Source organism: Apiospora hydei (genome assembly GCF_038363865.1).
Source record: "Apiospora hydei strain CBS 114990 chromosome Unknown utg000007l_segment0_segment0, whole genome shotgun sequence".
Classification (NCBI taxonomy): domain Eukaryota; kingdom Fungi; phylum Ascomycota; class Sordariomycetes; order Amphisphaeriales; family Apiosporaceae; genus Apiospora; species Apiospora hydei.
The window spans coordinates 617,249-642,929 of NW_027117366.1; the positions used below are offsets into that span (position 1 = coordinate 617,249).

The following is a 25,681-nucleotide window of genomic DNA, read 5'->3' on the forward strand; positions in this document are numbered from 1 at the left end:
CCTGCCTGCAGCTCTAACCGAGCTCCGATGGCTACCCCATCTTCCAACAAGGTATGAGAGGAAACAGCGTGTCGGCGGCCATCTTGATGATGTCAACCACGGCCAGATCGGCTGTCTTGGCTCGAGTTCCAGTCCCGCGCCAGCTCAAATCTGTTGCTGAAGCTTCTGCGCATCCTGCATCGCACGCATGACCAGCGAGACGCGCCCGTCGCTGTACCAGCGGGGTGCGTCGGTGTCGGCCGACCGTGCCGCTGTGGCCGCCAGTGCGGCAGGGTCCATGCAGGTGTAGAGATTCGCGGCCGAGAGCGGATCCTGCTGCTTGCCGATCCAGTCTGAGGCGACCGTCTTGTACGGGACCGAGTAGAGGAAGGCCGGCTCGAGCTGGGCCAGCACTTGGTGCTCCGAGATGACCATGGCCTTGTTGCGGACGTAGATGTCCTTGGTTTTGGCAGCCGTGTCGCGGAAGTCGGAATCGACGTCGGCCACCAGGCCGTAGGACACAGTCGATGCGGGCAGGCTCAGGTTACGGCGATAGCGCGCGAAGTAATCCCTGGAAGTTGTTGGCAGCAGAGTAGGCCGCCTGGGTAGGCGGTGCCCAGATTGACTCGGTCGAGGTGACCATGACGAAGAAGTCTAAAGGCAGCGAGGTGGTGGCCTCGTGCAGGTTCAGAGTGCCCAGCGCCTTGGCGGCGAAGCCATCTTGCCATTGATCAATGTTCAGTCTGTCGAATGGTAGGTCCGACTGTGAAATGGCCGCGTGGACGACACCCCCTGATCGGTTGGCCCGAAGACTCTGAAATGGCTTCCATTACGTCATCCCGGTTGCTGACATCGCACTCGACAGACTCGATGATAACTCCGCGGGCCTCCAAGTCCTTCACCAGCAGGTGTGCTTCTGGCGTAGTGACACCACGCCTCGAGAGAACCAAGAAATCGCGGGCGCCACGGTCCACCATCCATCGGATGATACCCCGGCCAAGCCCGCCCATGCCCCCGGTAACGACGAAACGAGCGTCGGCTTTGAAGGTGACCGACTTGGGCTCTCGGACCACCTTGATCTGGGACTTGGGGTTCTGGAAGGACACGACCAGCTTTCCGATATGTAGGCCCTTGGAGAAACCCATGAGCGTCTTGTCCAAGTCGGCAATGTCCGAGACGGTAATGGGCTGGATCGGCGTGATAAAGCCGACCTGGTATAGATCGTTTACGGCTTCCATGAGCTCACCACCGAGCTCCGGGTCGTTATCGAGCACGAGGTTGAGGTCGAACGATGAGAAGTTGGCGTTCTTCTGGAAGAGCTCCAGGCCCAGGTCCTTGGACTCAAGCACGTCCATGCGCCCGACATCCACCAAATGGCCCATGGGAGCGAGAGCCTTGAGCGACTGGTTCAGTGTATCACTCCCGACGGCGGTGCTCAGAATGACGTCAAACCCGCCCTTGCTGCAACAGGCTTTGGCAGCACGCACGAGTGCCTTGGGGTCGCGAGAGGAAAAGATGTGATCGGCGTCGATACCGACGGCATCGACCAAGAACTTGATCTTCTCATCGCTGCTAACGGTGGCATAGATTTCGGCGCCCTTCGACTGGGCGACCTGTATCGCCGCAAGCCCCAAACCTCCGGTCGCCGATTGGATCAGTACCTTCATGCCCTTCCTAATACGAGCCACGTACTGGAAGGCATACACGGCTGTCGCGAAGACGAGCGGCATTGTTGCCATCTCCGCCGACTTGTCGGTGGGCCGGAGCTTCTGCGCGAAGGCCGCTGGGACGCACGTGTAGTTTCCGAAGTGACCCCTGCCGATACCATAGACGCGGTCGCCCACGGCCACAGTGTCCACGTCGGCTCCGATCCGGGTCACGGTTCCGGCGTATTCCGAGGACAGGTTGCTGCCGTCTGCGTCGAACCGGCCGGAGGAGAGACCCAGGTCTTTCCAGTTCAGCCCCACAGCCCGGACTCTTACCTCGATGTGGTCTGCCGGGATTGGCTGCAGCATGTCCGTGTAGGTGCGGAAGTAAAGCGAGTTCAAGACGCCCGGGGTCTCGAAGGCCGCACGTACCGGTCCCAGCTTACCGAGGGATACCCTATCGTAGCCGGAGCATGAGGGAGTTTTGTTCGGTTCGGCGTAGGCCCCAAGACCTGCGTCGGGCACGACACGGCTAACCCACATGCATCCGTCTTGCCAGGCCAACTCGCGGTCCTTGACCCTATTTTCGTCTCCCGCCGACGAACTTTCGCTGTAGAGGGCAATCTCTTGGTCCACGATACAGCTGACGAGATCGAATCGCTCATCGATGTCGCCGTCGGTGATCTCGAAGTTTTCAGCGTCTATATCGATCGACATGAACCGGCTCGCGGGGTTCTCTGTGGCAATGGTCCTCATGAGCCCGATCATGAAGCCAGCAACCGCGTTGCGGCCTTTGACAACGCCGCTCGAGGTCAGCCAGACCATGCTCTCCACCGTCTTGGCAAGGTACTGGAATGCCTTGAGGCGTTGCTCATCGGCAAGCAGGAGGTTGTCTCTAGTGCTCAGGAAAGCTACGACACGCGCACCTGCCGGCACAGTCTCCAGAACATCTTCGAGGTGAATCACCTTCGTTGTGACTCCGCGATGCTCGAATTCATCGGCGACAGTCTTCAATAGTGGTGGCTGATCGCCGTCGGTGCCAAGAAGCAGATGCACCACGCCATTGGTAGAAGGGGTGATTGGGCTGATGACCTCGGCAATGCTGCGTGCACTGCTTATTCCGTCTTCGGCACTGCCTGAAACCTTCGTAGAAACAATGACTGACATGGCATTGCTCGGATGCTCGTAATCGTCTAGGACCAGCTCCGTACCCGAAAAGCCGGTCTTGCGCAGGAATGAGTCCCAGGTCTCCTGGTTCATGAAGGGCCCTCGGTGCGCCCGTCAGCAGCGCCGATCCAGTAGCCCGCAAGAGTTCCGTATATCATCGTGTGAAGGACGCGCAAGTTGGTGTTCTCTACGAGCACCAGCTTGCCGCCGGGCTTCAGGAGCCTGCGGCAGTTGGCCAGGGTCTTCTCCATGCTCACGGTGGCGTGGATGGTCTCGCAGGCCACAACGACGTCGTACACGGGTTCGAAACCATTCGCGAGCGGGTCCTGCTCAATGTCCAGGACGGCGTAGGTCATGTCATGATACTCGGACATATCCTCCTGCGCCGAGGTGAGGAAGCCAGCCGAAGAGTCGGTGAAGGTGTAGTTGCTGTAGCGCTTGATGCCGTTCGCGCCAGTCAGCGCTCTCATTGCCACCCGTGTAGCCGATCCCGTACCCGCTCCGATTTCCAGAATGCGCATGTTGGGATTGGCATGGCCTAGGGAGTCCATCACATTCGCCAGTTGGGGAAGGCACCGCTAATAAGGTGACCAGCCTCATAGAGCGAGGTTAAGAGGCCACCAGGGACAAGGACGTCGATACCTGTGTTGTGATGGGTGAGAATATCGCCGATGCTATTTTGCAGACGCATAGCGGCCTCGACCTCAGGCTTGTCGTTTGCCCGCCTGTGCAGCTTCTGGAGTAGGTGCTGGCGCTCGTCGAAGGACAGCTGCCTGGCATGAACCATGTTGGGCCGCTGGTCATCTTCGCCACACTTCCTGACCCAGTCAAGCCAATGGCGCAGCTCTCCCTTTGGCTGAGGACCGTCGCCGTCGCGCACAAATCTTTCGTATACGTCCATGACCACCAGACAGCAGACCATGTCGACGGTCTCCAGCATGTCGGCGTCGTCTTGGCTATCTGCTGAAAGGGGAAATGCCTGTCGAATCTGGCGGTTGTTCAATTTTCGGATATCCGGCTTCCACACCACGCGGGTGAAGGGGCTACTGAAGGCTTTCCTTGCTGGCTTCTTCGAATTCTTCAAGTTGATGCAGCGAAGCTTTTCGATCTGCAGCGCCACCCGACCACCCTGGTCCATCAGCTGCAGGTCGATGTAGGCGCCACGGAGACCTTGCATCTTGCCCTCCGCCACGGCCACGGCCGACTTTCGGCCGAGCCCGGCGTTTACGTACATCTGGGAAAGATGCACCGGGACAAACGCGGTGCTCGCCTTCTCTACCTGACCCCCGTAGCACGCAATGAGGCCCAGTTGGAAAGCGCCGTTGAGCGCGGTAGGGTGAATCAGGTACTCCGACTCGCCTTGCATGTTCCCTTCGGTCATATTCAATCTGACGCTTGCCTTGGCGAGCCCTCTGTAGGGGTCAACCCGGATGTCCGACAGAGGCTGGAACGTCGGACCGTAGCCGATGCCAATCTCAGAAAACTTGTCGTACCAGGCTCTGGTATCGGGGTACCGAGCGTCCATCTCGGTACTCATTGGTTCGATTGCTTCCGGCTCGGCGACCTCGACCTTGATCATGCCGGTGCAGTGTTCAGTCCACTCGCTCGAGTCGCGGCTCACCGAGCTGACGGCGAAACTGGCCCAGGCAGGAGAGCTCGCTGTGCCGGACTCGGTTTGGTGCATGCTGAACATGATTTCGATGCCAGCATCATCTTCCGGGAATCTCATCGGAGCTAAGATATCTACCTTTCGAAGAGCGAAGCCTGTAACCTGGAGTGATTCGGGCACCTCATGATAGACTCTGGTGACAGCTTCGATTGCCATGGCAATGAAGCCCGAGGCTGGGAATACGGCGTCAGAAATCACGCGATGATCTCTCAGCCAGGGGACGTCCTTGAGGCGGAGAACATTGCGCCACTGCGGTTGCAGTTTGCTGGCGCCAGGCAGCTTCGACCCAAGTAGGTCATGTCGGGGCACCTTCCGCAGCCTGTACTCTTTACTGGCTCTGCACTCATAGTAGCTGATGGGCCCGTATGTGAATTGGTATTTCGGGAGGTCGATGGCAGTACATCCGTGAGAAATGAGCCCTGGTGCTTCGTCAGTCGCATTAACCGCCGCCATGTCGATTTCGGAATTGAGGCAGAACAGACTCCCAGCAAGCTGGAGCATTAGCTCGATGCCGTTTGTGTTCATCTTCAGTGTTGAGAGATAGGGTACCGCCTTTCCGACACTCTTCATTATCTGCTCCAGTGGGCCCTTGAGAGCCGGGTGGGGCCCAATCTCGACCATCGCATCAATCTTCCCGTCGGATAGGGACAGACCCAACATGTTCGTCACGGCTTCGGTGAACCGGACCGGCGACTCAAGGTTAGCTCGCCAGTACGCGGCCGTGATCAAGCCGTCGCTCGGCATCGCCTTATGCGGCGTGACGGACGATACCCAAGGGACAGGGCGGCAACGCTTCGCGGGGTTGAGGAATCCGTGCTTCCGGATGTGATCAATGCCATCGAGAAGCATGGCGCTGTAGTCGCTTCCAATAACCTTCATTTGGCGGGATTGGTAGGCGATCCCGCCAGTGGGCAGAATGCGGTTAAACACGCCGTCCTGCGACAACTTGGTGGAAATGGCCGTGATGGCCTCTTCGTCGCCAGAAAGGGTGATATTGTTCGGTGAATTGAGGGCCGCGGTCTGCACTTGCTCTTCCCACCCTGCCAGGTAGGGGTTGACTTGGTCGGCTCCCAGGCCCACGGCCAGCATGGCACCATTCTTTTGGGTCTTTGAGACGAGTTGCCCACGGCAGTACGCGGCTGTTATGGCCTCGGCGGCGGTGATCCGGCCTGACGCATAGGCTGCTGCCATCTCGCCCGAGGAGTGGCCGACGACGGCCGCGGGCCTGATGCCCCACGAGGCCAAGAGATCCACGAGGGCGATCTGGACAGCCGTGCAGACGACTTGTGATACCAACGCCGATAGCATCAGATCGGACTCGAACTGGCCCGCAAGGACGGTCGCGATCCTCCACGGAGGCCGGCCGGGATGGGCATCCAAGACCTGGTCAAGGTAAGTTATCGTCGTACAGAATGTGGCGTATTCGAAGAGCTCGGCGCCCATAGTGTGCCACTGAGCGCCCTGTCCCGTGAAGACATACGCAAGGCTGCTGCTGTGCACCGGGCTGGTGAAGCTACGCTGCTCGGTCGCGAGACCTGACGCGACATCGTCTGCATCCACGATGCGGAAGGTCCGGTGCTGCAGTCGCGAGCGCTTGCAGCCCAGTGTGTAAGCAATGTCTGCCAACGGCCAACGGCTGCTGGATGCTGATAGGGCGTCGATGTTCAGCTTGAGGGAGGATGCATTGTGTGCTGAGAAGGGCAGTACGACCATCTGGCGTGTGTTCGCGTCGACCTTCATTACCTTTTGCGGCCCTGCCCCATGCCTACCGGTATTTGTGGTTGACGGAACGACACCGTTTAAGTTGATAGATGTCCCATTAGCAGATGCTTGATATGTAACCGGCCCGTTGGGAGATACTCCGTTGATACGGGCGCCATTTGAGTTATGGAACATGGAGCCGAGCTTGGACGTGACCCAATCAATAGAACCACTCCTCTTGGGGCCGGTAGAGAGGGCCCTCGACTTGCGCTTGTCCTTGTTGGCGCGGCTATTGGCCGCTGCGCTGATGGATTTGGATCCAAAGGATTTGGATCGACTAATGGGATGGAAACTCGGTTCACCATGACCATGAAGCTGGTCAATGGACTTGCGACCGCTCGTGTTGCCATGGGCTGGGACATTGTGCGCGCTGTCATCGACGGGGGGACGTACCAGGATGCCGGGCTTGGCATATCCAGGAAGCACCACGTTGACGTGGTCAATGACACAATGCCCGTTGGCACCCCGAACCCAAAGGAGTTGACACTCGCGCGGCGAACCTTGCCCTCAGGCCATTTTATGGCACACTCTCTGACGACGTCCACTTTGGCTTTCGCGAAGTCGATGTGCGTATTCAGATCCCCCACCCCGAAAGTTGGCGGAACTTCCCCTGCCTCAAGCGATAACACCACCTTCATAATGGAGGCGATGGCGCTCGCACCTTCGGTATGGCCCAGATTTGGCTTGACGGAACCGATCAGGAGGCGGTCTTTGCGAAGATTTGACCTAGAGGAAGCGAAGATATTGCCAATCGCCTCAACTTCGATGATATCGTCCTCTTGGTTGCCGGTTCCGTGGCACTCAAAGAAAGTAGTGTCGCCGAAGGGGAGGTTCCCCGCATTCTCGTAGGCCTTCCGTATAACATCTTCCTGGCCCGTCGTACTTGGGTGTGTAATGCCTCCGGTCCGTCCATTGGCATTGATAGCGGTGCCTCGGATCATGGCTCGAATCGGGAGTTGCTCTAGAACTGCGATGGACGACTTCTTCAGGTACAAGGCAGCAAACCCTTCGCCGCGGGCGTATCCGTCGGCGGAGGCGTCGAACGTATGGCATCGAGACGTCGGTGATAGCACGCCAAGCTTGTCCAGCACAAATTGCATGTTGGGGTCGGTGATCCAGTTGGCCGCGGCTACTATCGCTCCATCGCAATCGTCGTTTCGAATGGCACTGACAGCCATATGGAGAGCGTACATCGACGACGAACACGCTGTGTTCATGGCCATACTGTAGACTTCGGTAAGCATCGGATGCCTCTGGGGCGCACACCGGCCCATGCCATGTCTGAGCACTTACCTTGGCCCATGTAGGTTAAATATGTGACTGATACGATTGGCCAAGACGCTGGTATCTGCTCCAGTCGCGGCGTACGACTTGGGGTTCTCCCAATCGCGGGCTTGAATCAGGACATGATCCAGGGCACAGTTACCGATGTAGACACCGGTCCGAGAGTTCGAAATGCTCTCCCACGTCTCACCTCCGTTCTCGAAAGCTTCGTAGACGACCTCAAGCAGCTTCCGCTGCGACGGATCCATGGTTTCCACCTCGCGACTGGCGATACCAAAGAAGGCACTGTCGAATAGTCGCGCGTCTTCATCTACGAGAAAGCCGCCTTGCATGCGCAACGAGCCCGGGCGGTCCTTGTTCGGATGATGGAATCCCCTCGTGGAGAATCGAGGCTCGTCAAACTGTCGCCATCCGTCTCTGTTGTTTCTCAAAAGCTCCCATAGCCCACTCGGACTGCTCACCCCACCGGCCCAGCGGCACCCTGTCAGGCCTGTCAGTGTCTCTCTCCCATTGCTGCGAGTCAGGCTGGGGCTTACCCATTCCGACAATCGAGACCGGCTCATGTTGTCCGTCGAGGTCCGGTGCTGACTCCATATCCGCCTATGATGGAGGTTTACAATTCCTGGAAAGTGGTGTTTTTTGGAGGCTTTCCTGGCTCGTGGAGGATGCCGAGTCATAGATAATATAGCTGGCTGACAGAAAATGCGGACCGTTGAGATCACGAGGGCATTGACCAGTTTCTATCGTGTTCGCTGGCCCCTCTTCCTCTTCACCGTTCCCACTGTACATCTCTGCTAAGACTGGACCCCGGCGACGCTTGGTTATCGTCGCATTCGTCGTCTCACTAGTCGGGCCAGGATGCATGACCCCTTAGGCGCTGAATGCGGCAATTCGCCTGCCGACTAGCCAAAGCGGGTCTAGGTGCGGGTTTGCCGGCCGGGGCTCTGATTCCTTCGGTCAATCACACGCATCTGCCGTCCCGCAAAGGCCCACGGACGACCAATCGGGGCGGTAGCAAACAACTAGTACCTAAATACGGTCGACCAACGTGTCGCTGCAGTGCTGCATCACGGCCCACTTCCGTACCTTTTCCCAACCCTCTTGGGAGCGATGCGCGCGGCATCCGATTTCCGCGTGAATGGCCTGGGTCGATATGCAGTTCCAACGCTCCTCGGATGCGTAGTCCGTCTCCGGTATGAGGGGCAATTTTATATAGATATAGTTGTCAGATGCCCGCCAGCCCGGCCTGTCTGCATTCCTCTCTTGTTAGTCAAGTGTCAGACAAGCGTCAGATCAGTAGACATCTCGAAGTCGAAAGAGACCGACTGTCCTCCCGATCATGTCTTCTGCCGAAGAAAACGCTTCTATCCTTGGATTGGCCAAGGACGTCCTGGAGAAGGCCACGACGACCACCACCAAATACATACAGTCCAACAATGCTGCAGAACCTACCTTTTCCGCCAAGAGCAAAGTGTATCGACTCGACAGCTCTAGGGTAGTATGAGACACCATCGAGACCCGGCAACGACTTGTCGAAGGACCAACTCGATTCTTCTACCGTCATTACTATACGCGTGGCTACGAGCTCGCGGCCTCCCAATTGGCTCTCGACTCCGACTTCTTCACACTAATCCTAGCCGGAGAGGGAATGTCCAGCAAGGAACTCGCCAAGTAATCCAGGCTAGCCAGGATCGAACTGAGCGTATCATTCGCATCTGATCGAACATTGCTTCTTCGAGGAGCGCAGGCCCAGCGTCTTCTCTCGCAATGACCTCCTCGACGAAGAGGTACGGTCAATGGAACACTACCGGCAGGCCCTCTTGGTGCCTTGTGCCTGGTGGCGCTGTGGGGAGGCATCCATCCATACCATTCTGCTGGAACTGGGAGGACAGCGGAGCAGCTGATCGTGTTCATCACTGATCAGGCTCGATGAGATGGCCAGGGCGGTCGTGGAGACGAGCGGGGACCTGCGAATGCACCAGGAAAAGTCCAGCATCCACCCGGTCTTCTTTCGAAGCAGCAGGGCACGGGCGTCCATTTTCCATGTGCCATGCCAAGCATCTCGAGCAGCCTTGCAGGCTGACCGTTCGCAATTGGCGATGGCTGGTCGGAAAGGGCGATGGCTGGTTGGCGGCAACGTATGCGTTATGCGTTCTCTACACCGCCAGTCACCGCCAGTCATGATGTGTACAGTGTGACTAATGCCAGCGAACAGTGGAGAACAGCGTCGTACCTGAGCAGACGTCAACGCGACGGCACCGTCGGGAACATTGGCGGTGGCAGCGGCCATGTGGCAGTCGTCCTCGCTCAGGTTCGGCAGGCGATCACTTTTCTTTTGCAATCAATGGAAAGTTGAGGGTGGAAAGAACAACCGCTCTGGTGCTGTTGTTTTTTCGATCTACTAAATGCAGCAACAACGCACTACAGTACCTAACGAATGTGCACGGACAGCTAATCTCGATATCCACCTTTTAAGCTGTCCCCCCACCTGAATTCCTGGAAGGTTCAGAATGAGATGGACGACACGTTGAAGCAGAGCCAGAAGCTGCCGATGGACGACGTGCGCGACCGCGTCAGCTTCGAAAGCTAACTTTCTTCGCTTCGAAGGCTCGCTTTCTTCGAACTGCTGCCCGAAAGAGGCGTGGAGAAGTAGCTGGTCTGGCAATGTACACGAATGGGGCCGAGATACTGTGAGAGCGAGATGTGCTAGGCCGTCTCGGACAATTTTGACGCTAGGTACCGCATCAACGCCTAGTTCGAGGCCTTCCAGCGGACCAATTCCTAGTGCGAGTTGCACATAGGCCATGATCAGTACCTAAGCGCTGGATCTTCTCGAGAACCATGCCAATCAATCATTGAGTTCCCGCTGGTGTGAGATGAGGGCGGCAGGGGTGCAGAGCGCGTAGAGATTTGTGTCTCCGTGTCAAAGTAGCTGTTTTCCATGACACCCGCACTGAATAAGATGTAATTGCATACTTACCTACCTACCTACTTCGTCTGAAGCTGCAAACCCCTTTCTAAGTGTTGATACAGGCTCGAGTCGCGCCACGATAGTAGATAAGTGCAACAACTAGCATCAAGGATATGAAGATAATATCAATCAATGGTCCTCTTTTCATTTCTGACGGCGGTCAGCCGCTCAATACTATCAACGATGGAAGTCGTGACGTATACCTCGCTCTATACCAAAATGATCTTGGCAGAATTGGAAACTGAAAAAGGAGGTGATGACCACACGTGCCGGTCAGGTATTTCCGCCGTAGTCTTACTGTAGCATGTCTCAGCCCGGATGTATAACACGACAATCATTCAGATTTTGATGTCGCATTATCCACATGCTCCGTCGCCACCCCTCGGACTTGTGCTGCTCCTCGACAGCCCTCATCGCCTTGTCCAATATCGTGGTCTCGTACTTCTTGAAGTTTCGGACGGAAACCTGGTTGGCGAAAAGCTCGTCGATCTCTTCCAACGTTCTGTTCTTCGTCTCCGGGACGCAAAGGTAGAAGAAGACGAGGCAGAAAAGATTGGTTGCTGCCCAAATATAAGCGTATTTTGCACCCTGATAGTCCATATGAGATTACAGCTTAGTACGATATCGTCATGTTATATAGTTTGCTAGGGAGATTGCTTACCCAGTTCAAGTTCTCGGGGTTGATAAAGTAAGGCGAGCAAAAGCCCGTCAGCCAAGCCAGCAAATACCCCAACGAGGTCGCGGACCCAACAGTCCAGGCACGCAGACGGGTGCTCACCATCTCGGTAGCGGCCGGGTAGGACGCGTTGCCGACGAAGGCGTTGTAGGCGAACATGTAGAGGCCGGTGAAGGCGATGACCGAGCCGCGGACCGCGTCGCGGTTCCCCTGCGCCATCGCCGTCGTGGGCCCCACGGCCATGCCCAGCATGGCCAGGGCCTGGACCACGGCGCCGACCATGAGGATGGCGCGGCGTCCGCACAGGTGCCGCATCGCGTAGATGCCCAGGTTGACCCCGATGAAGCCCAGGCACGTGTTCATGACGGAGAACTGGAAGGCCTCGTCCACCGACAGGCCCGCCACAATCATGAAGTAGGTCGCGTAGCTGATCATGAACCAGGAGCCGGACCCGGCCTGCGTGGCGATGATGCCGTGGCAGAGGAGCGTGCGTCGAAGGTCGGAACCCCTGAGCATGTCCAGCGGCCCGATCGTCTGCGCGATCCGCTTCTCCTCCTCGATGCCCTCCACCATCTCGGCCCACTCGAGCTCCAGCTCTTCCGGCTGTAGGGAGTGACCCCTTAGCGCTTCCAAGGACGCTCTCCCGGCCTTCAGGTCGCCCTTGTAGACTAGATACCTCGGCGACTCCGGCACAAAGAACAGCCCGATCGTAAGAAACACGGGGACAATGAATAGGGTCCCGAGCGGGATCTGGTAGGAGCCTTTGTCCAACCTGCCCTTTGTGGCATTTGCTACGGCCGCCCCGATGATGCTCCCCACGTTGACCCATTCTGCGTAAATCCCATGCATTAGCAAATACAGGCCGTACAGAACCTGCCCAATGTAAACTCACCAGAAAACAGCGCGACAAACACCGCCCTGAGCTGGAATGGGGCCACCTCGGCCGTGTAGATGTTAGAGAAGGTAACAAGAAACCCATTCGCCACGCCCAAAGCCAGCCGCCCGACATACACGGCGGCCTTGTCGCTCGAGGCGACCTGTATGATGCAAGCAACAGCGTTGAGCGCGCAAGCGGACCAGAGAGCAGAGCGGCGGCCCCAGTAATGGGCGAAGGCGCCCGCACAAAGCGACGACAGGAACGCGCCCAGGGTCAGGAGCGACCCGATCAGCCGCTGAAACGTGCCGCCGATGGCGTACCCTTTCGTCGCGACCGCCGACGGGTCCTCGTACCCAAACACCTTCAGGAACCCAGGCATCGCCTGCAGGCTCCCCACGATAGCCGAGTCCAGGCCATATTGCATGTTGGCCAGCGACACGACGATACAGATGAGTAGGCAGCGCCGGTTCGCCCAGAGGGACGTATCCGGGAGCTTGGCGATGCGCGTATTTGCCGCCATGACTAAGAACTGGGTCTGGTGTTGCTTTCAGGGACGAGACGAGAGGAGGCCAAGTGGCAGGTTGTCGGATGATCGGTGACGAGGAGAAAAGGGGGCGGAAGAGGGGGTTACTTATCGTGACAAAACGGAGGATGGAAAGGAAGTACCCCCATCGGGATTATCCGTATTCCCGATATTGTTAGTATAACTGCGCAGATGATGCATGCATTCTCCAATTGAGACGCGGGAGATCTATCTTGATTTGCATCTACCTGCCCCTGTTCCCCCGCATCACCCCCTTCGGTAGATGATTGCCGACTTGGGGTCAATCACAATTGGGCATCACTGACGAAATGCCAAGAAATTCAGCATCGACTGAGTAGGATTTAGTATGTATGCCACCGTCAGTAGTGTGCTACGATGCGAGGCTTCTCGGTACAGGAGATTGTCGCTATATAATACCCGTGAAGCTATACACATCCAGTTCGATTTTACAACGGTGACGAAGAGTACGAACTCTATGACTATAAGGTAACTTATGTATTGGCGTCTGCGGCTGTTTATATAATTTTAGAGATGAAACGAACAAGGTCGGTCACAATATACGAGCTACCCCTATTTGGCACGGGGCGTCCGGCGGGAAAGTCAAATAGGGGTAGCGTGTATTGTTTTTATACCTTTGTAGATGGTGGTACTAAAGGGAACGATTTGTAATACACTCCTGGACTTATTACATTTTAACTTCGGGGATGTCAAGTTCAAAGAACATGTTGAAACATTATGTATTATTGCAAGCCCAGAAGCGGGTGCTCAGTACATACTTACCTCGTCTTATCAACATTACAAAATAAAACAAAACAGATCTAACTCCCTTCTATGCCACTCACATAATTTCTATGGTGATATTAAATAGCAACTCGCCAATACGAGATGCCTCACCAAAGACAGTAATAATGCAGGCCGGGATAGATAACAAAACCAAAAAGCGACGTATCAAACGCCGCGCAATAAAAAGATAACAGAAAGGAGAGAGAAAGCGAAAGAAAAGAAGAATAGCAGAAGAATAGCACTCACTCACCAGGCCGTATGCTCCGCCATGACCTCCTCGTACCCGACATCGAGCCCGCAGCGCTCAAACGCCTTCTTGGCCCTCCTGTGCGCGTCCTGCGCCTCGCCGCTCTCGGGCCGCATCTCGGCCTCCTCGCGCGCCCGGACGTACCGGTCCGCGAGCCCGGCCATCTTGTCGCGGGCGCGGCGCTCGCGCGCCCGCGCCGAGCACCGGTCGCAGTCGGGCGCGACCCGCCCGCCCTCGGGCTTGGTCGCGGGCAGGGACGCGATGGCGGCGTGCGTCAGCTGGCGGTAGCCGACGGGGTGCTGGCACCGGTCGTGCTTGTGGACCTCGCGGCAGAAGGGGCAGCCGTCGTGCTCCTTCAGCCAGGCGCTCATGCACGCGGTGCAGGCGACGTGGGCGCAGGGCAGGATGGCCGGGGTCCGGTCTTCCGACTCGTCGTAGTCGAAGTCGCCCGGCTGTGGCGTGTCGTCGTCGTCGTCAGAGGAGGAGGAGAGCTTCAGCGTCGTGTCCTGGCAGATCTGACACGTCAGCTTGGGATGGTCGATCAGGAAGGTGATCTTGGGGGAGGGCACGTAGGACTCCCTTTCGGCGTACTGATGGCTGCCGGGGGCGTCCTTTCGGAGCAGGTCGCGGACTGCACGGCGCATTGTGGAGCTGCTGCTTGGCGGTGACGGTGTGGGCTTATGCTGGACCTCGGAATAGGAGCGGAGGCAGGCTTTGCGGCGGGGGCTGGAGTTGCTCCGACTTGATCGTCGCTCACTTGTCCTAGCCGAGGAGGGAGATGACGACGACGAAGTAGGTCTAGATGATGACGACGAGGTAGGTCTAGTGTGACGGCGTGGTTGTGCCCTGTCACGATAGTCGGCAATGGCGTCTGTGCGAATGGGTCTTTCTTGGAAATCTGAACTTCCTTCAGGGGGAAGTGGGACGGCTCGAAATCGTCACTGTCCGAAACTGGGCAAGATAAGTCGCTCTTCGGTCGAATTCCAGGACACTACCTGGACTTTGGGATCTCTCACTCATCTCGGGGGATTCCAAGAATTTAATCTTTCCTAAAATGCTACCGTTCTTCCCGATCAGTACTCTGTCGTAAGCCATTGTGTCAGGGGGCGTCTTTACCTTGTTGTTGTAGATGGTTGTTGATGCTAAAGGTGATCTGGCGATTTTTGTGATATTCTCTCGAGTCGAAAGGGATTTGCTCTACATATTAATATGTATTGGAGCCCATAATCTACGATGGTATTGTATGGCAACAACGGCGGTGACCTGCATTGTTGCACTAGCTTTGTTTCTAATACATTGATCTCTTTGTCATGGAAGAATTGTTCTAGAGAACTGTTCTAGATCTCATAAATGCAGAGCAGGCATGTGTAAAATCTACCAACCGTGGATCACTATCTGCAACATCATGAAAACCCGGCACAAGTGTGAGTGTCGATATGGATATGCGAACCCTTTACATGGCCTACAGGGCAAGACAGGTCGCAGTCCTATGTGAGGCTCGGGAGCATTTCTCAATGTAAGTTCATTCATCAAGGGCAAAACATTATTCTTGCTTGTGGAAATACCTAATGAAGTGACCGAGGATCCCTATCATTGCAATACATTCCCGTGGCTTAATCAAGGCATCCAGCCAACTACCCCCGCTTCAGGATGCAGTATCTCCAAAACATTTGTTATTCTTTCCACTCCATACAGACTTAGTGAGTATTCGGTTGGTCAGAGTAGGCACGGAGATCACATCGCTTCCAGGCAGCGTTGTCCACCGATTGCCATTGGAAGCACGTCAATGATTTCATCCTCCTCCAATCCGAGCTGCAGACACCGTTTGGAGTTAGTAAACATGCTGCATATGAAATATCTGGTTCATGGGGTTGAACTTGTCTCTTACCCACTCAGGTGTGTCCGTACGGTTGATTCTTGATCCATCATGGGTGACGAAGCGCAAATTGTCAAAGTTGGCATGTATGGAGTTTGCATAGTTCTGCAGGTGCGCCCACATGGTCTCCGTCCGTTTGAAAACCCAAGCCGTCTCTCTCTGGAATCTTGAGTTCTCTCTCAATCTGATCTTTGTGATGTCGTTTCCCTCGTCTTCGCCTTTGTCGGCTCCATTGTCTTGGCCTTTGTTCCCTGCTTCGCTTCCACTACCTGCTGCAGTGCCAGAAGACCTGCTACGCTGCTCCCGTTTGATTCTCTCCCTGAACTGGTCGACTGGCTCGCCAGCCATTTTGGCAAGACTTTGATGCGGCGTTGGCATAGTTGTATTTGCAGGTGGGATTGGCGGATCCGAGCGTTGACGGCACGATCGATGAAGCCACAGGTAGGTAGGTAATTAATCGGGTGGGAGTTGTGTGGTGGAATTGGTAGTTGGAAGGAAGAACGGTCTGGGTCCTATGTTGAGATGTAGTGATCCACTAAGCCCAGCTTCGAAGACGTACGCACTCAATATCAAGGCGAGTACATTGATCAATCGACGTAAGGCATCGGCAATCAGATGGACCTTGTGTGTGTTCTCCTTAGCAGAAGTTACGTGGATATATTCGGCAAGTGCGCTTAGAACATATTCCTGGGATTGCTGGGGGGTGATGCCTGCATTGATGAGTTTAGGTATCTTTGTAGGGATTCCGAGAAGTTTCGATTTTATCTAATACGCATTGAAAGAATCGCCTGGTTAATAATCTGTGGCTGCTGCTGTTAACCCGCCTTTGGATGCTCCTTCCAGTTCATATGAATAATGATCCACGATTCTAACTCCTTGTGCCGTACAGAGCGAGACCACATAGGCATGCCATCATCACTAAAAGCACATAAGTCAAAAGATTAGTAGGATCAATTGAATATATCGATAGTAGTGAATTGCTGGTACACGCCAAGACGGGAAGTTGTGACGATGAGGCCAGTCACAATGCCATCCAAGGTACAGCCCGACGGCGCAAAGAACTTCAAGTTGCACATTCACAGCTACCCAAAAGTTTTATACGTCACAAGGCAATAACACGCGACATATATGTGTTGAAGAAGATACGAGATTGTATTCGTGTTTCAATGGATGTCCAGGGAAAGCTCATCTCCTTACTTAATTGAACAGCTTGAACCCCCAGGCACACTCTTCTGAAACAAGCCCTGCGGATCGTACTTCCTGCTCACTTCCTCTAGAAATACCTTGTTATTCTCTCCATACCCACTGATGGGATCCTGCCAGGAAGCCGCATAGTTAAAGTACAGGTATGAGTTCGTGACACCCAGTCGCCTCGCCTCGGCTTCGAATCGCTCGAACATACTGCGTGTCTGCGACTCCACCAACAGATCGTCCGTCTTCTCGACCCAGGTCGCGGTCAGCAGTACATTGAAGAGGTTTCCATCCGACTCGTCCAAGCCCAGAGAATTGCCTCCTGCCCTGGCGCTCGCCTTGAACATGATGGCCGGCTGGGGTTGAAGGGCCAAGCTCCACTGAAGCCCCGAGACATTTTGCAAGGCCGGGACGGTCTGCAACTCTATGGCATGCATGGCGCGTAACATTGACAGGCTATTTTGGAATGTAGCGGTTATCATGAGTTCCCGCTGGCCCGGTGCCGAGTACAGCTCATTGGCAAAGTCGGTGCTGTTCGAGATGCGCATGGTATTGACTAGGGATGGGACCGAGCTGAAGTTCCTTAACACTGGAGGATTGGCCTGTCTCTTGGTGTACGATGGGCTTTGCAGCGTCATCCACGAGTCCGTGGCTGGTTGCCAGATGAGATTGAGGATGTTGGTAGCGTAGGGGTCATAGTCAGGGCTGCCAGTGAACGACTCGAAGGCTTGGAATAGCTCGTCGATATGGGAGCTGTCGCTGATGATAGATCCGCCCCAGTAATCCGGCTGTGCGAAGCTCTGCAAGGTGAACGCGGTGACAATACCAAAGTTATTCGAGCCTCCACGAAGTGCCCGCCACAGATCCGAATTGGATTCAGCATTGGCGTTCACAGTCTGGCCAGATGCGAGGACCACCTCGAAGGTGTCGACGGTATCGCAGACAAACCTTTAGGACGTATTAGCCAAGATAGTGGCGAGAAACCTTTTCTTATGGAATCATGCGGCATTGGGTAGAGATCCTAACTTACCCATAGCGCGGCGAAAAATGGGAGAACCCGCCACCAGTCACGAGGCCACCGACTCCGACCGTCGCCAGTCGCCCTCCCGTGACGGCCAGCCCGTGGGGGTCAAGTATGCTATATACGTTCCCCCACCGGTTCCCAGGCCCGATCTTGACAGTCGTTTTGTCGGCAGATACATTAACTTGGTTGAGATTTTGCAAGTCTATCACGATGCCAGCCCCGATATTAGCCGCTCCTGCCCAAGCAGTGTGACCACCTGACCGAATCGCAAAGTTGCATTGACCTGGGAAAGCCTTGCTTCCGATACTTAGCGCTTTGATTGCCAAAGCAACTTCGTCCCGGTTGGAGGGAGTGACTATGCAGGAAGGGTGCAGCTCCGTTTCTTGGAGACTCCAGTAGGAGGCCAAAGAGCTATCGTAGGGAGCGGTCCCGGGGAAAGAAACAATCTTCCCGAGAACCGATGCAAGCGCCGAGCACTGTCGGGATTGTCAGTGTCAAAACGACAATTTGAACATACACGTAAGAAAGGTGACAGATGACACGTTCACCTTCATCGTGTCAGTGTCACGAAGAAGAGAGGAGTGCCCTTACGCAATTCCCGGTACTTGTAACAGTACCTTCAGAGATAGGAGTCTGATCATTCTCATTAGACGAGGATTTCGCGGAAGCGACAACAGAAAAGAGCCACAGCCAGCGAAAAGTATGGCCAATGGCCAGTTTTCGAACATCGTCGTACCAATCGAACGTCGCAAAAATGTCAAGGTGGTTTCCTTTTGGAGCAGCGGACGTAACGGGGCAAAATAATCGGATTGACACAGGTGATGTGTAAGAATGGAAGAGACGCCACCAACTGCTCGCGCCTCAACTTCGGGTTGGTATGTCAATGCCAAGTCGGTACCTTCGGGGCGAATAACCGAGCAGGAGACCAAGAAGTTGATGAGAGCGGCATGCCGCGCATTTTGTTCTATTGCAATATCAACATCATATTAGATCTCGATTCAGAAGTGGTGGTAGGTGGTGGGGTGGAAAAGTGCGTCGGATCTCATTTGATTTTTGCGCCAGGGGTGCTTATGCAAGGGGGCTCGGGAGCAAACAAGCCCCCTGCCAACTACCGGGCCGTGAAGCAACAAAAAACAGAAGGGAAATCCGGTGCCTGGTTCCTGGTGCATGAGAGCTCCTGGTGGGCTTTTCATGCTAACTAGGTAGGAACTTTCGTATTCGTTTGACCATCTGGCCTGGTGACTGGAGCACTTGATGATGAGACGAGAGACATGCCCCTTGCGCGCTGCCAGATTACACTCAAGGCTTAAAAGCAAGGGTCTCGCGAGAATGTTACAGTATGGTCTAACAAGAATTGGATGCTCTTTCGATTTCGGTGTTTGCATATCTCTCGGGGGTCTCTCGTATGGCAGGTATGTTGGTTCAAAGGTGATGTAGTAGCATGGCCCAGGGCTTATCAGCAATGCTTCGGCATCGTCACCAAAAAAGAAGGATGGTCACTCACCTTCGGTCTTGACATATTCCCGCCTTTTCATTTCTGCCATTCTCAGGATAGTTGAACTTCAGCACGACACCGTGTCAAATGGCGGACGCTATTGTCATTGGGCCATTACCCAAGGTCGACCGACCAGTCCTACTAGTGAGTGTGACTCTGCCGATGAAGGGCTCCAGCAAGCAGAAGGTGAACTGACGAAAGCCTTGCGGGGATTAGGGAGTAATGTGGACGCTGTGTGGCATAGCGACCGTGTTCGTTATGGCGCGGCTGACGATCCGTTGGCGTTATCTTCATCGTCTTTTCTCCGACGACTACCTGACGATAGTAGCGCTCATCATCCTCATCGCGAACAACTGTCTTATGACTGTTGTCATACCAACTAGTTCGTCTTTTCATCTCTTACCCATCATAGAAATGAATCTATCTGACGCACATCAGTATACGATATTGTTGGTCAGCGCCGGGCGAATGACACCAAGTCCTCAATTTGCCGAAAGGGTGTATTGGTTCCAGAACTGCCAATTTGCCTACACCTTTCTGTTCTGGACAGGCTTGTGGACTGTCAAAGCCGCGTTTTTGGGGTTCTTCTATCGGTTGACAGACCAACTATACTATCCTCGATTAGCATGGCGGTTTATCGCTGCCATTACAGCTCTTTCGTACATTGGCTGCGGTAAGTCTTGATCTGATTCAAACAATATGGTATCTCCAAGCACACGATTGATCATATTGAAGTTGTATCGTACCTATTCGCATATTCTTCTGGAAATGGTGAGTGCCCTAGTTACAATGACACACATATGTTAGTCATCGTTGACCAAACTAGGCGGCGTGCAGTGCCAATCATCAGAGGAGGGCACTCGGCTCACCCTCATCAGTCTAAAGTACAGCACAGCAGTCGACATCTGTATCGATGTTTTGAGTGAGTTCAGCATTCCCTTCTGTCTCCCTCTCCGAATACACTCACTAGTCTTGGGGATTGACTGATGATCTTTATACTTACCTGTAGTTATGACACTCCCAATTTCGCTTACTATTGGCCTACGCATGTCACTCTCCCAGAAGGCCGGCCTGATCGCAGTGCTCTGTCTTGGTTGTATCATTGCAGTGTTCGCCATAATCCGTGCTACCTTCAATGGCTCCGAGCAACGCACGCCTGAGTTGTCCTGGCTCACAATATGGACCAGTATTGAGTCTAGTGTGGCTGTTGTGGTTGTCTGCCTGGCCAGCTTCAAGGTTCTCTTGTCGAGGCCGAAGTGCAATACCCCACGGGCAGAATATTATGAATTCGACACAATTGGTGGATCAAAAAGAGGAAAGAGCCAATTGACAGTGTATAATAGATCGTCGGCATGAAGATCCATGTGTGAGACCTCAACTAGAAATAGCGAAGATGAATTAATGGATGATGGCACTGTTTTCCTACCAACTACATGTAGATTGACTGTGGTGGTGGATGTGAGTGCATTGTAGCAGAATACCCAAAAGGTTTAGATAGAGGAAGCTGGGCTAAGCGACGTGTAGAAACATTGTTCCCAACGAACCTCAATTTGGAAGCATATCGAGGAAGGTCCTATATATTCCCAATGACTGTCATACTTCGAATGCTTCGACTTGATAATTACCCAAGTTACAAGTGCTGGCTGCTGGCTTCCGATATGTGTAAGCAAATACCTGTATGGAAATGGGGGGTTCAGCTCCGTCGGTTGTAAGCTTCTGAGCATGGGCTGAGACGGGAGGTCGCCCCATAAGATTCGGATAAGATAACGATTTTTTGGTGGGGGAGGGGCTGCAAGTCTTGGAGAAATCGCAAAATAATTTCAGATTTGGTGACCCAGGCACAGTAAGACACAGGCATAGCAGACGTCACCACCAGCACTGGGCGAAGCCAAAATGCTTCAAAACTACCGCCGGTCTATTATAGACAACTTCTCGCTTGCTGCGACGTTGTCTAGGCATTTGTCTACGGGCAGCATGTCGGAACCGTCGACACCTGCTGCCGAGGAGGCGCCTGCGACGCTTGAACAAGAACCATCGGATGCCGCCACAGAAAGCCAAGAGGCTCCGGAGACTGTTGCTTCACAGCCCGCGCAGCCCGCGGAACCGGCAGAATTCGAAGACGAGGACGACGGCAGCTTGGACGATGTTTTCGACGACGACGATTTCGATTACGACGACGACCTGTCTGACCCATCCAAGAACTACAACCGCCAACGACAGGCTCAAGATGGAGGCGCTGCGCTGCCCAAGTCCAACCAACAGAAGCCTTCAGCCAATACCCGGGCGAATGTTGATGACCAGATTTCAACGTTATCGAAGCATGCTGCCAAGATTAGACTCGACGACGTGAAGGGCGAGCAGAGCAGAGAAAAGGACAAGGCCGACCGAGCTACGAGCGAGCAAGTCCTGGATCAAAGAACCCGCATGATCTTGCTGCAGATGATCAACAGGGGCTTCGTGAGCGAGGTACATGGCGCCATCAGCACTGGAAAAGAGGCCAACGTCTACGGCGCCGTCGCATACCCCGATCTCGATGGACCTCCTGTGCAACGCGCCATCAAGGTCTACAAGACCGCTATTCTTAGCTTCAAGGACAGAGAGCGATACATCACAGGCGAGCACCGGTTCAAGTCTGGCGCTGAGAAAGGTAACAGCCGCAAGATGGTCAAGCTATGGGCAGAGAAAGAGTTCAGGAATTTGCGCCGTATACATGCTGCCGGCATCAAGTGCCCGGAACCCATACAGCTGAAGCTCCACGTTCTCGTCATGGAGCTGCTGGGCGACCGAAAGGGCTACGCCTACCCCAGATTGCGCGATGCTGCTATCTCAAGTGAGGACGCCGAAGAGGTGTGGAGATCCTTGTACATCCAATTACTGGGGATCATGCGGCGGATGTACCAGGTGTGTAAGTTGGTACACGCTGATCTGAGCGAATACAACATTCTTTACAATGATCGCCAGCTCTACATCATTGATGTGTCACAGAGTGTTGAGCACGACCATCCCCGGTCTCTGGAATTCTTGCGGATGGACATCAAGAACACGGGAGACTTCTTCCGGCGTGAAGGTGTTGACACACTGTCCGATAGGGCCGTGTTTGATTTCGTTACCGCCCCTGATGGTGCTGTCGAGGAGCCGGCTCTGAGTGAGGCCGTAGAGAAGCTCTACGAAACCCGACCCGCCGCGGAAAACCACGAGGGAGCTCTGGCGGAGCAGGAGGTCGACAACGAGGTGTTCCGAAACCAATATATCCCACAGACCCTGGAGCAGGTGTATGATATCGAGAAGGATGCTCAAAAGATCGATGCTGGCGAGGGAGACAAGTTGGTGTATAGAAACCTCCTTGCAGACCAAGCGGTTCTGTCGAAACCGGACGAAAAGGCTCAAGAGGAGGGCGAGACAGCCGCCTCTGATAGCGAGTCAGAAGACGGCGCCGCTCTGGACAGCGGTGACGAAAGCCGCTTTGAGAAAGGCAGACCTCGTGGCAAGCGCTTCGTCGATAAGGACGAGAAGAAGGTATACTCCCCTAAGCAAATTCCTACAGCGCCACCAACCGCTAACACCAGACAGGAACACAAGCAAGCCATCAAAGAAGAGAAGCGAGAGAAGCGCAAGGAGAAGATGCCGAAGCAACTGAAGAAGAAGCTGGTATCGTCGTCGTCGCGCAAAAAGCATTAGAGGCTGCGACAAAACCAAATAGAAGCACTTCTTATAAGCCATCGCGCACGCCTTTTTCTCACACCCGTCTCATGCAATGTGACGGCACTTTCCAAGTCAATCGGATGATGAAGACTCACGGCGCCCTGTTCTGGCTGAGTATTCGCTGTGTTTTCTCCTCTAAGGTGATAACCGCTAACTCGGTTCTGAACCGGCGTCCTGACCCATGTGCATAATTGCCTTGGTGATGATAAAGAAGAGCTCTGACGATGGCGAATTTTCGAACCACATAGACTTATTTTGGGCACTTTTCGAGCTCAATCATTCCGTCAGCGCGAAGACTTGCAAGTGCCAGCTTCTACACGAGACGCAAGAAGTGACGGCGGGTTCTACAAAATGTATCATAGCATCGACTTCCAGTCACAATGTATGTGTCTATGTATCGTGGCAGAATTATGCATGTGGCCAGCGTCTGCTCTGACCTTGGTCGAAGCAAAAGAAAACGCGGATGCAACAATGCAACAATGTATGTACGCTGAAGGGTCGGGTTGCTTACTACGTTTAATATGGTTACTACTTACCTACGTTTGTGGTGATTGGGTGTCCGGCTAGCAGGGACCCTTTTGGCGAGGGGTCGCCACCAACAGGCATCAACCAGCGCATGCCTTTTCAAACCCCTCGCAGGCTCCAGACAAAACTATACCTACTTACATACTTACATGCAATCTACTCGTTTTACCCAAGTTCAACCTAACCAAGGTCGTCGTCGGCTTATTAAATTATTCGAAAGTTGATTTCGTTCTATCTTTGTTATTCGAATCTCAAATGCGTTGTTGCGGCCTTTCATTCCCTGGCTGGTAATCCGGGTCTGTGACAATGCAGGACACCATCAACATATTGTCCATCCCCAACGAACTGTTGGGGCAAATATTCGACGCGATCCAGGATAGGGCATCTCTAGCAGCGGCCGCCCGGACCTGCCACGATCTTCGCGACTTCGCCGAGGCACGCTTGTATTCCCACCTCAGCCTCAGAAAGCGGGAAGCGCTCGAGGCCCTAAGAAAGCTGGTTGACGCAAGACCTCAAAGAGCCGGCTTTGTGCGACAGCTTGACCTGGTCTTTTCCACTGTCCAGTATGATAACCATCTAGAGGGTGTGACAACAGCCGACGCGGTCACGTCTTTCCCCTATCTCAACTCCCTCACCGTCGAATCTCCTCGCTGCAATGCTATGTCCCGTATTAACTCGTCGGAATGGGGAACGGATTGGGCGGCTGATATGTCACGATACCTGAAACTATTCCTGTCGGCGTCGCTGCTCGGCGAAACGAAGTGCAATGCTAGTCCATTGCAGAATTTGACATCATGTCGGTGTCCCCCGCCCTTTGTGTCTCAACCCGACTACGGCTGTGGACTGACGTATAGCATTAGTGACATTACACTGGTCAGGGGAAGTAGACCGGTTCTGGTATACATCAGCTTCGTGCCCGGTGTTTCTTATGCCTAATTTAGAGAAGCTGGAGCTGTCTTGCGTCATTGTAGAGGCTAAGGAAGGAGACCGAGAGCTACTCCGATTCGAAGGGAAAACCAACCTAAAAGCTCTTGTGTTCACCCGGAGCATTGTCAACTCAGATTCATTGGATCTTCTGCTGAAGCTGCCGAAGGCACTCCTCCGCCTGGAGCTGAACGAGGGCGTGCCACGCGTGGTAGACTCGAAGATGATGGCCACCATCCGGTCCCGGAATAGTTCCCTACGGCTATCAAACAACAGCCTGCGGCACCTGACATTATTCCTACGGTCACACCAGTTCCTCCACGATGTTCCAATGCCACAACTACAAGTCGACTTATCAGGCTTGCCGTCGCTCGAGTCTCTCCATTTGGGGCCCAATTCCAGCCGTTTTCAGCCTCGCTGGGCCCTGGTCGGGCGGTTACCGCGCAATCTCGCCCTTCTCCGCCTGGCCGGCTTCGACGCCAGGTCGCTTCGCCGCCGAGGCAGTCTCTTGTCCGACCTACGACTGGGAGAGTTGGGTTCTGATCGGGCCCGCGCAAAAGGATTGAGTATGGCCATTGATCTGGAGCCAACTTCCCGCGGCCACCGTCACAGCGATATGCGCGACATGTTAAGAGAATTTGAACAGAGTGCTCGCGAGCTTCGACCCAGCAGGGACGACGACGACGGCGGCGGCGGCGGCGGCTTTGAAATACAGATAACCACGGCGAAACCGACGCGGTACATACCACCCTACCTGTACCAAGAAAGGCGACCTCAGAGGGTGGTCCGGTATATTTCGACACGCCCTGACGATGGCCAGTTTCTGGAACGGCCCTATTTCGAGCTTACCGGGATGCCAGAAGATGAAGCGGACTTGAAAGACCAGGACGATAAAGCGATTGAATTGTTTGCGTCTGAGAGTGTCTCATAGCCATTGATAAGTACGACTGCCAACGGTGCTGTAGAACAGCGTACCTACCTACTGGTAAATACATGTGCGTGAGTAGTCTTCAGAAATGTCTATTCGAGACCATACTAGATGAAATGTACACCATGGCCATGCCCGTTGATGCACAAGCAATATCCCCGGCTGTCTTTGGATACTGGGGCTTCCCCACTCCCCAGCTCGAATGCGGCCGCTGACTTTTGACCCTTATCTTCCCCGCCCCAGCACCTCGGCGATGCTGCTACGTTGTATATGGTGCATCGCTACGAGTGCGGGGATGGGTTGGAAAATAGGATCGATCGCCCGGGATCCTACAAGCAATACTACGTCGTCTTGAAAATGGAGGCGACCACTGCTCCCCAAGACGGAGAAACTTGGCTTTCTTTTATCAATA

The 25,681-nt window shown here is 54.5% G+C and overlaps 10 protein-coding genes across 10 annotated transcripts; 3 read left to right on the forward strand and 7 right to left on the reverse strand.

Moving 5' to 3' along the window:
- Positions 1-144: 144 nt before the first annotated feature.
- On the reverse strand, positions 145-2,792 carry PG997_009267 (Lovastatin diketide synthase LovF; the record flags this gene model as incomplete). Its single annotated transcript, XM_066813582.1, is given in 3 exon segments — positions 145-550; positions 606-793; positions 813-2,792. 3 exon segments carry the CDS (start codon positions 2,790-2,792, stop codon positions 145-147), a joined length of 2,574 nt encoding a protein of 857 aa, XP_066665544.1.
- Positions 2,793-2,881: 89 nt separating this feature from the next.
- Positions 2,882-8,100, reverse strand: PG997_009268 (uncharacterized protein; the record flags this gene model as incomplete). Its single annotated transcript, XM_066813583.1, has 5 exons — positions 2,882-3,330; positions 3,384-6,466; positions 6,616-7,446; positions 7,516-7,987; positions 8,043-8,100. 5 exons carry the CDS (start codon positions 8,098-8,100, stop codon positions 2,882-2,884), a joined length of 4,893 nt encoding a protein of 1,630 aa, XP_066665545.1.
- Positions 8,101-8,845: 745 nt separating this feature from the next.
- PG997_009269 (uncharacterized protein) lies at positions 8,846-9,181 on the forward strand (the record flags this gene model as incomplete). The annotated part of the gene is given in 2 exon segments (XM_066813584.1): positions 8,846-9,004; positions 9,023-9,181. 2 exon segments carry the CDS (start codon positions 8,846-8,848, stop codon positions 9,179-9,181), a joined length of 318 nt encoding a protein of 105 aa, XP_066665546.1.
- A 129-nt stretch (positions 9,182-9,310) lies between these two features.
- On the reverse strand, positions 9,311-9,544 carry PG997_009270 (uncharacterized protein; the record flags this gene model as incomplete). Its single annotated transcript, XM_066813585.1, has 1 exon — positions 9,311-9,544. One exon carries the CDS (start codon positions 9,542-9,544, stop codon positions 9,311-9,313), a length of 234 nt encoding a protein of 77 aa, XP_066665547.1.
- A 1,242-nt stretch (positions 9,545-10,786) lies between these two features.
- PG997_009271 (uncharacterized protein) lies at positions 10,787-12,550 on the reverse strand (the record flags this gene model as incomplete). Its single annotated transcript, XM_066813586.1, has 3 exons — positions 10,787-11,065; positions 11,139-11,983; positions 12,046-12,550. 3 exons carry the CDS (start codon positions 12,548-12,550, stop codon positions 10,787-10,789), a joined length of 1,629 nt encoding a protein of 542 aa, XP_066665548.1.
- Positions 12,551-13,603: 1,053 nt separating this feature from the next.
- On the reverse strand, positions 13,604-14,248 carry PG997_009272 (uncharacterized protein; the record flags this gene model as incomplete). The annotated part of the gene is made up of 1 exon (XM_066813587.1): positions 13,604-14,248. The coding sequence occupies one exon, from the start codon at positions 14,246-14,248 to the stop codon at positions 13,604-13,606; it is 645 nt and encodes a 214-aa protein (XP_066665549.1).
- Positions 14,249-15,338: 1,090 nt separating this feature from the next.
- PG997_009273 (uncharacterized protein) lies at positions 15,339-15,828 on the reverse strand (the record flags this gene model as incomplete). Its single annotated transcript, XM_066813588.1, has 2 exons — positions 15,339-15,416; positions 15,493-15,828. The coding sequence occupies 2 exons, from the start codon at positions 15,826-15,828 to the stop codon at positions 15,339-15,341; spliced, it is 414 nt and encodes a 137-aa protein (XP_066665550.1).
- Positions 15,829-16,673: 845 nt separating this feature from the next.
- On the reverse strand, positions 16,674-18,249 carry PG997_009274 (oxidoreductase FAD-binding protein; the record flags this gene model as incomplete). Its single annotated transcript, XM_066813589.1, has 3 exons — positions 16,674-17,619; positions 17,702-18,171; positions 18,244-18,249. The coding sequence occupies 3 exons, from the start codon at positions 18,247-18,249 to the stop codon at positions 16,674-16,676; spliced, it is 1,422 nt and encodes a 473-aa protein (XP_066665551.1).
- Positions 18,250-21,164: 2,915 nt separating this feature from the next.
- On the forward strand, positions 21,165-22,868 carry PG997_009275 (RIO kinase 1; the record flags this gene model as incomplete). Its single annotated transcript, XM_066813590.1, has 1 exon — positions 21,165-22,868. One exon carries the CDS (start codon positions 21,165-21,167, stop codon positions 22,866-22,868), a length of 1,704 nt encoding a protein of 567 aa, XP_066665552.1.
- Positions 22,869-23,723: 855 nt separating this feature from the next.
- On the forward strand, positions 23,724-25,272 carry PG997_009276 (uncharacterized protein; the record flags this gene model as incomplete). The annotated part of the gene is made up of 2 exons (XM_066813591.1): positions 23,724-24,213; positions 24,296-25,272. The coding sequence occupies 2 exons, from the start codon at positions 23,724-23,726 to the stop codon at positions 25,270-25,272; spliced, it is 1,467 nt and encodes a 488-aa protein (XP_066665553.1).
- Positions 25,273-25,681: the final 409 nt, after the last annotated feature.